Source organism: Lactuca serriola, chromosome 9 (genome assembly GCF_051521515.1).
Source record: "Lactuca serriola cultivar US96UC23 chromosome 9, Lser_US96UC23_V15, whole genome shotgun sequence".
NCBI classification, from domain to species: Eukaryota; Viridiplantae; Streptophyta; class Magnoliopsida; order Asterales; family Asteraceae; genus Lactuca; species Lactuca serriola.
Window position 1 is genome coordinate 48,089,785 of NC_136416.1, and position 9,128 is coordinate 48,098,912.

Genomic DNA, 9,128 nt, shown 5'->3' on the forward strand with positions numbered 1-9,128 from the left:
AAGATAATAAGAACAAGAAAATTACAAGAAAGAAATTAAAAAAATACATAAGAGGGGTAATGTGTAGAAATCCATAATTAATGGGGTCAAATTTAAATGATATAATCATACAAATATTCATCTTGTCAATATTTTTCCGGTGAGATGGCCGCCGCCGTCGAGCCGTTACTGCAAAAGTGCGCCACCCTCTCCCACATCAAACAACTCCAAGCTCACCTCATAACCACCGGTGTTTTCCAATTCCACCCTTCCCCTCGTTCCAAGTTTCTTGAATTTTGCGCCACCTCCTCTGCCGCTGGAAGCCTCCTCTACGCCGCTGACATTTTCCGTCACATTGCCTCCCCAGTCACCAACGACTGGAACGCCGTCATACGCGGCCTCGCCCAGAGCCATCAACCAACCGACGCCGTCACCTTTTACCGCCAAGGCTTGCGCATGCTCACGTGCAAGCCGGACGCTCTCACCTGCTCTTTCACCCTCAAAGCCTGCGCACGAGCGTTAGCTTGTAACGAAGCTAACCAAATCCATTCGCAAGTGGTTCGATTTGGGTTCATAGCAGACATTCTACTGCAAACCACCTTGGTCGACGTCTACGCAAAATCTGGTTATATAGACAATGCACGCAAACTGTTTGATGAAATGTCTAAAAAAGATGTCACATGTTGGAATGCTATGATTGCTGGGTTGGCTCAAGGGAACCAACCCAATGAAGCATTGCAACTCTTTACAAGAATGCGAGATCTGGGGTTCAAGCCCAACGAGATCACGGTTCTTGGGGCCCTCTCAGCCTGTGCCCAACTGGGCGTAGTACGTGAGGGCGAGAACATATACAGTTACATAAAAAACCAAAACCTCGACACAAACGAGCAAGTTTGCAATGTTGTAATCGACATGTTTGGTAAATGTGGGTATGTCACAAAAGCTTACCAAGTTTTCAATTCCATGAAGTGCACAAGAACTCTTGTTACATGGAACACTATGATCATGGTCTTGGCAACAAATGGCGAATCCCTCGAAGCACTTAAATTGTTCGATCAAATGAGTAAAGAAAGATTCCAACCCGATAACGTGAGTTATCTTGCGGCTCTGTGTGCTTGTAATCACGCAGGAATGGTGGAAAATGGGGTCGAATTGTTTGAAAAAATGATTAAAGATGTCTCGGTTGTTCCTAATATCAAGCACTATGGTACTATGGTTGATTTATTAGGGAGATCGGGTCGATTACACGAGGCTTACAATGTCATTGATTCGATACCAATAAAACCCGATGTTATTCTTTGGCAAACTTTGTTAGGTGCTTGTAAGACGTATGGGAATGTAGAAATGGCGGAAAAGGCATCAAGAAAGCTAGTTGAAATGGGGTCAAGTAGCGATGGGGATTTCGTGTTGCTATCAAATATATATGCGGCTCAACGTAGATGGAAAGATGTGGGAATCGTTAGGGACACGATGAGAAATAAAGAAGTTAAGAAGGTTCCAGGGTTTAGTTACATTGATGTTGATGGTGTGATACATAAGTTTGTGAATGGAGATAGGAGTCATTTGAATTTGGAAGAGATTTATAGGAAGATTGAGGAGATTATGGGTCGGATTATGGAATACGGGTATGTTGCGGATACGGGTTATGTGTTACATGATATAGGGTTAGAGGAGAAAGAAAACGCGTTGAGTTATCATAGCGAGAAGTTAGCAGTTGCATTTGGGTTGATTAAAATGAGTAATGAAAGCAATCCGATACGCATCAACAAGAATTTGAGGATATGTGGTGATTGTCATGAGGTCATGAAGCTTGTTTCAAAGGTTTATAACCGTGAGATTATCGTAAGAGATAGGACTCGTTTTCATAATTTTAAAAACGGGTTGTGTTCATGTGAAGATTATTGGTAGACTTTGTAAGCTAAATCGTTTGTTAAACATTGCAATTTAGTCAACAATAAAAGCTAAACATGTCAAAAGAATAATAGCACAATAGTTACAAATCTGCTAAGACTACACAAAACATCCCAATAACAAGTTACAAATCATTGTTACATCGTTAGGTCAAAAGAATCGAACACTAATCAAGTGATGAAAATTGATAAAAAAAACCAACCACAATCAAAGAACACGATTACAATGGAGTAATTAACAAACTTGACTAGTCTTTTGATAATTTAGCTTCAAATCCACCTTCGGGACGCTTTACAAGATCATATGGCATATAAGTTCCAAGAATCTTGTCCCAAATAGGGAAAAAAGGTTGAGAGAAATTGTACTTTAATCCATGGAGTTGATGATGAATGTCATGATACGCCGTATTGTTTTGGAAAAAGTAATGAAAAAGATTACCAGGCAACCAGAGTCCACAATGATCATCCACAGTTTTTACCACAGCAAAACAGAAGAAGATAACCGCAGTTCTTGCAGTCATTCCTGATACAAGAAAAGAGAGGGCCCCACCAACTGTATCTAGAAGAAGACCCTCGAGTGGGTGGTTGTAAAGAGCCCCAATTGCATACGGGACAACTAGTTTATGGTGTTGAGAATGAATGTGGCGATATAGGAATTTGTTTATGTGCATGTATCGATGCACGAAATACTGCCATGTGTCCATTACAAACATCGCGATCATGATCTGGATAAGTTGAATGAAAAGAGATGGTTGAACTTCTGTCCCTACTAAGCCTGTTTCTGAGGTTACCTAAATACAAAAGTTGTACAAGATTTTAGTCATCAAGAAATGATATTATTGAGTGTTTATATGTATTTAATGTTGAAACTTGAAAGAGCAACATATATGAAGAGTTTTGGGACAGATATGAAGCATAAAAAGGTATAACTACTCAATTATAGTGCGAGTGACATTAACAATGACAGTGACACTATAGTTCTTATTTCTCAACACCAATCTTGAAAATCAGAAGTAAATTCTCATATGGCTATCAAATCAAACAACCCTAATGGGAAACAGAAAAAAAGGAAGTGGAAGTGGAAGTGGTGTTACCAAAAACAGGATGTGAGCAACGATTGCCTGAACTAGCTGTTGGAGCAAAACACCCTTGATAACGGAGCTCAATGGCACTGAGTTCTTGGCATCTTCTTCTTTCCTTGTGTGCAATCGATAATTATCTAGAGGGGGGAGCAACTGAAAAAACCCAGCGTACAACCAGTAAACCACAATTGGGGCAAATGTACCCATCACTTCATCACTAACATACCCTTCCCAAAACACCATTACTGTAAAATCGAAGAAAATCGCACTCCTTAAACCCTAACTACAACCTGATCCTATATCAAAACCAACTACTTCCGCACCTGCGTGTGAGTATGAGAATTACAAATACGACCTGAAGAAATTGTGAGAAACCAGATTTAGGTCAAATCTTCGGTTACTAATCGAACTGAGACAAGATACACTGTGATAAACCAGATTTTGAATCAGATCTGTAGTGGTGGCTCCGACAGCTGTAGAAGTTGTAATCTTGTTTGTGGATTCGCTGGAGTCGAATAAACCATTGGCTTCGCTTCGCTTGCCCTTTTTTGAATAAAAGCTAAACAAGGGTGCCGTATGAGGTTTTAATTTTAAACAAATCAATTGTTTTAGTTTAACTTTTAACTTGGAGCAAATTACATAAAAACCCATTATATTTTGACAATTTTTCCAATTCAATCCTTTGTTTTTTATTTTTGCTAAAAAAATTATCCAATTTTGAGCAAAAGTACCACCACGATCACTCTTACTTGTTAGAGTCGGCCACACTAGTAATCTTTGATGATGTGGATTTTAATTATTGAGGTGGCTTTTATTCTTATTTTTTGTTTTCGTATTTAAAACTCAAAACCAAAGAAGTCAAAGTCTTCCTAATCTAGTGTGATTTTGAAGAGTAACTTGACCAATTAGGTTGTGGTTTACTTTCTGATCAATAGTCGTGAAAGTTTACAAGTTTCTTCCAAATCATGGTTAGTGTTTCATACAATCGGGCAATCATGTACTTATTGTTTCATATAATCAATCAATCGTGAACTTCGGGTTTTAAACATTCGATAGTTTCAAATAAGATTACTTAAAGTTTTGTGTTTTAGGGTTTTATCTCAATTCCTTATGCTCTCATAAAGTCAAAATCATTAATATTTATATTATCATTTGTTATAAAATGTCAAGTAGGTGAAATGGCCTCCGCTTTAAATAAACAATATTTAAGTGGTGATGGTAATAATGATAGTGATAGTGATAATGATGTTGGCCTCGTGACAATGAAGGTTTGGATCTCACTCTTGAAGATCAAAGAGTTTGGAGTATTAACTACACTCAAGAAGACAAATTTTCAGCTTATGATGTGACAATGAAAATTAGCTAGCTCATGTTCTGATACTCTTGGAGTTAAGGAAGAACCAATTGGTTCACTAAGTATAAAACAAATTGAAATGGAATATCCTGATGATAATGATGATCTAGGACTTGGGGTTGAGTTTATTATCCATAATCTTATATGAGTAAATGGAGTTTTATGAAGCCAATAGAAAAAGAAATCTATGAAATCTTGGAACAACTAAGTCTACTTTAGCAAATTATGGGTGGAAAACGAATATCCTCTTCGATTCACAATATGTGATAGTAAAAAGGATACAAATTAATGTGGTAAAGCAACCGAATGGAAAACATGCTCAATTGTTTATGGGATTTCATAGACGAGACGTGACCGGTCTTTCCAGATAAAGAAGATTTGTAACGTCCCATTTTTGCAACCAAACATTTTCATTTTAATTAAGGTAAAACTCCACAATTATTAAATCCATGTTAAAAAAAACTATTTGGTCAAAAATTACATTTTTTGAAAATCAGAGTAATATAATAAATGTAGAATTCTCAATGTTGTTAGTAAGTGTATGCAGTCACGCCTTAGCCTTCCCACAATCACTGATAATATCTAAAAACATAAACAACTGGGTAGACATGAATCGTAATGAGTTCCCCAAAAATACCACACGCCAAAAAAACATATACAAGCATGCATATTGGGGCCACAGTCATCGGAATCGATTGCCCCGGGTATGTTGGTCTGCCGTCTCAACCCAACCGCTTATCCCAAGCCCCGTGCCTACGACTTACAAATGGTCCACACCTGGTATCTTGGCCTATAACACAAAGTAGGAACGCTTTAACCTAACCTACCACAATATGTCGACATATAAACAAACAATAAATCAAGTAGGCACATAAGCAAATGCAACTATGAATCTACCTATCGAACAGTTCACTACTGCCTACTAGTCCCATTATAGCACACTGCTCCATTACCGGTAAAAATCCAAAGAATGCATAACCATATATAACCAGGTGTGAGATAAACACCCGAACAAATGATCCTACTCTAGAGCCACAACTAAACAAGGAACATGCAAGAGAGCCTAGGTCAAGAGTTCTCACGTTATCCTATGTAGCTACATACAAGCCTTAGGGCACCCCACTAAACGATAACCAGCCTACTCGTACTCTAACCAGTATACCACTACTCCTATATCGTAACATACAAGGATATATATATATATATATATATATATATATATATATATATATATATATATATATAACAGACCATAACACAACAACATCCTATACATAAGGATAAATAACAATAATCTAGTAGGCCGACATTGGTACCTTTGACCCACAGGTATAGAAAGGAAACTCGCCTGATTCGGAGAACTCAGAAACACTGCGACACACTCTATATTTAAGTGTGTTGCACCTTATTTAAGGACCTTTAAGTGTTTAAGTTTGGCCTCTTTACCAGCCCCCAAACCTCCTAAAACCCTAAATAGACCCTTAAGCTCTCTTTGTGGTGTTCTTGAGCTCTTGAGGAGATTTTGGTAGTCATTTTGCCCTTTGTGAAGGAAGTAAAGAAGATTAAAGGTGCTTTGCTTGGTAAGAAGTCTATAGATCCAGAATCATCACCCTTTTTGCAAGTCTTTGGAGGTATCTAGTTCATACCTAAGCTTGTTAGTGCATGGATCTCTTTATGACTTGATTTGTTATGCTTTTGGTCCCTTTTTGGGTTGGTGGACGAGTTAAATCGTTTAAAGAACTTATTCTTTTAGATCTAAGCTTATTAGGAGTTCCTTGAGCACAAAGGTGCCAACTTTATGGGGTATTGGGTCTCATGCATGTATTAAGTCACCCATTAAGTCCTTTTTGAGCTTAAGAGGTTCATTTAGACATGCATGAACGTAAAGTTAGCAACTTTACGTGATGATCCAGCTCAAGGATGTCAGATCTACATTTTGGGAGCAACGTCTTAAGGGATTAAGAGCTAAATGCGAAGGATGGTTGAACATGAGGAGTACGTTGGGCATACAATCCAGTATGTGCAGTATACAAGCCCTAAAGCATGTACGTTTAGCGTACACCTGAGTACGCCCCCCGTACTCAGTCTGTTGGGCTTCGCATCTTGGGCTTTAAGTTTGGGCCATTATGTTAGGCTTAGATGCTTTGGGTCTTGTTAGGCCAAATGAATGCAAGTGTTTGGAGTAGGAAAAATTGGTGGATCTTGGCATAAGGCCCATGTAAGGGTTTGGGCCCAATTTGGAAAATTGGGCCATGCTTAGGCCTTTTGGATTATAGGTTTGGGCCTAAGTTTCGGTCCAAACTAGGTAAGAGGTAAATTGGTCATTTACCCTAATTATGGTCTTATAGTTATGGATTGGAATCTAATTGTTAATTGGATGTTATTTGATATTGATAGCTCGAGGATTTGTTGGACCAGCTGCCGGGGAGTTATGGGTGTGATTCAGCAGTGCAAGGTGAGTCTTCTTCGGGTGTTCATGAGTCGAAGGCACCAATATCGGCTCTGTGACATCCCCATTTTCACAGCCATAAAAGATCGATTTGTTTATGCTTTATTTGAAAATCAGAGTATATTTTTAAATAAATATATTGCGGAATTTGTTCCCAAAAAAACATGATAAATATATTATCAAAGCATTTACAAAGAAATGTATTTTATTCATATTAAAACTTTGGGATGCCATCGTCAATACTGAAACATAAGCATAAACAGACCTTACATTTATTTACACTAGTGATCTACATCTCCTTTAATCTCTTAGTGTAAAGTAGCTTCGTGTCGATACCTATGATACGGTCAGGTTGGAAAACCTGGTGAGTACATAGGGTTTTCAACCCACGATAATATAATTATTATGTTCCATTAAGAAAATAACCCAATTACCCATCCCCATTATCTTCTTTATTCCTAAGTACCTTCCATAAAGATTTATCCTAAGGGTCATCTCCTACATCGTATTTACCTCTCATCTCCTTACATCGCATTTCCTTATATGTTTATTCCTAAGGATCATCACCTATATCACATAGACAGTACTGATTCAGGGATTACTACTTGGATACGTGTCCAGTAAGGGTTAGGGTATCATCGCATGAATATGTAGTTACAACATCGCCTGAACTCGTAATTTATAGTAAGGGGTTAGAGTATCATCGCATGAATACATAGTTACAACATCGTCTGAACTCGTAATTCATCACCTACAGGTTATGAACCCGCTGGTGTTTCCACATGACTGTCTAGAATAGTCAGTGGTCGTCATCTATACTCTGGTAGATGACTATATCGCCACATCGTTGGTCAAGGTTATGGTACCTCCTCTCATCTCACATCACCTATTTATCATCACTTATCTATCATCACCTAATTATCATCACATTTCTATCATCACCTATTTCTCATCACCTAATTATCATCACCTTTCTATCATCACCTGTTTCTACCCAATATATATTTATAAGTATAAAATTACGTATACTGTTTAAATCATGTAAACATGTATAAATCGTTTATCCAACATAGATATCAAGAACACAGATAATATGCATATAAAACACGTAATTTATATTAAATACTTCATATCTATGCGTAAGATGAAAGTAACTATGCACTCACTTGATTAGACGATGCTCGAACAACACTACGGCTCTTCGAGTAGTAATTCTCCGGTGAAACCGGGATATCTTCACACACACCGGGCTTCTCGCGGGCAGAGCTTCGGCTCGACAACTCTATTTCTCGGGATCTTCGAAGCTTCGGGACTCTCTTCGGGTATTAGGATTATACCGGAGCTTCGGGGGGTTAAAAGTAGACTTAAAGATTAGTAGAGTAGGAGAGAAGTTGAGGAATTAGCAACCAAACCTGGCTGCCTTCGGTTTCTATTTATAGAGCTGAAATTTCAGATTTCACGTCGTGAACCATCATTTCACATCGTGAGCTTGGTCAGGCATAGGTCATTGCGTTCGTCATCAGTCCATTTGCTTTGTCAGGCTCCAGAAGGCATCAGAAGACATTTCACGTCGTGAACACCGCTTTCACATCGTGGTCTCTGACACAGCTTTGGGGTTCGCGCCCCGAACTTCATAAATTCACAACTTTCGCATACGAGCTCCGTTATCAACGTTCTTTATATCCCCACGTAGGTGAGATTATGCTCTACAACTCTCGTTTAGAATCAGTCGGCTAATTTTGAATTAAATTTTTATTATATTTATTTTTAGTAGGCCGGGACAGGAAAACTCCGTTATAAACTCATAACTTCTTCATCCAACGTCCGTTTTCATCTGTCTTTTTACCATTGGACTACAATCGACGAGATCTTCGATTTTCCTTTAGATTGTTTCGGCTAGAAATCACTCGATCTCATATTCGAACATTGGACTGCATACCGCTAAGTCGAAATTTAGAAAAATCATAACTTCCTCATACGAAGTCAGATTTGGACGTTCTTTTTATGCACGATCTTGGTTTAACGTATTCTACGACTTTCATTTAGACCGCTAAGGCCAAATATTGCTCTATCATAAACTCACTCTTTACGTCACGTCGTGTCGTGTCGGTTCTGTCGCGAAACTTCGACAGGTCCTAACTTCTTCGTTATAATTCGGATTTCGGCGTTCTTTATATATCCGGAATCCTTGTCACGACCACTACAACTTCGTTAAGATAATTCATTCTAAATAATATTCTATCAAAAAGTCATTTTTGATGCTCATTGTCTCTAAATTGACTAGCCCTGAACTACGGGCGTTACAGGTTCACTAAATTATATATGTAGGATACTAGCCGTCTCTGTGACTCTTG

The 9,128-nt window shown here is 38.3% G+C and overlaps 2 protein-coding genes across 2 annotated transcripts; one reads left to right on the plus strand and one right to left on the minus strand.

Moving 5' to 3' along the window:
• The first annotated feature begins 71 nt into the window (after positions 1 to 71).
• On the plus strand, positions 72 to 1,980 carry LOC145073006 (Tetratricopeptide repeat (TPR)-like superfamily protein). Its single transcript, XM_079019549.1, has one exon. It carries the CDS (start codon positions 145 to 147, stop codon positions 1,885 to 1,887), a length of 1,743 nt encoding a protein of 580 aa, XP_078875675.1. The 5' UTR covers positions 72 to 144; the 3' UTR covers positions 1,888 to 1,980.
• Positions 1,948 to 3,530, minus strand: LOC145073007 (very-long-chain aldehyde decarbonylase GL1-9-like). The gene is made up of 2 exons (XM_079019550.1): positions 2,984 to 3,530; positions 1,948 to 2,680 (listed from the first exon to the last, which is right to left on the minus strand). Exons 1-2 carry the CDS (start codon positions 3,212 to 3,214, stop codon positions 2,138 to 2,140), a joined length of 774 nt encoding a protein of 257 aa, XP_078875676.1. The 5' UTR covers positions 3,215 to 3,530; the 3' UTR covers positions 1,948 to 2,137.
• Positions 3,531 to 9,128: the final 5,598 nt, after the last annotated feature.

Coding starts and splice junctions, on each gene's coding strand:
- LOC145073006 (XM_079019549.1), top strand. CDS start 145: ATGGCCGCCGCCGTCGAGCCGTTACTGCAAAAGTGCGCCACCCTCTCC.
- LOC145073007 (XM_079019550.1), bottom strand. CDS start 3,214: ATGGTGTTTTGGGAAGGGTATGTTAGTGATGAAGTGATGGGTACATTT. Junction 2,681..2,983: donor TTGCTCACATCCTGTTTTTG/GTAACACCACTT, acceptor TTTTGTATTTAG/GTAACCTCAGAAACAGGCTT.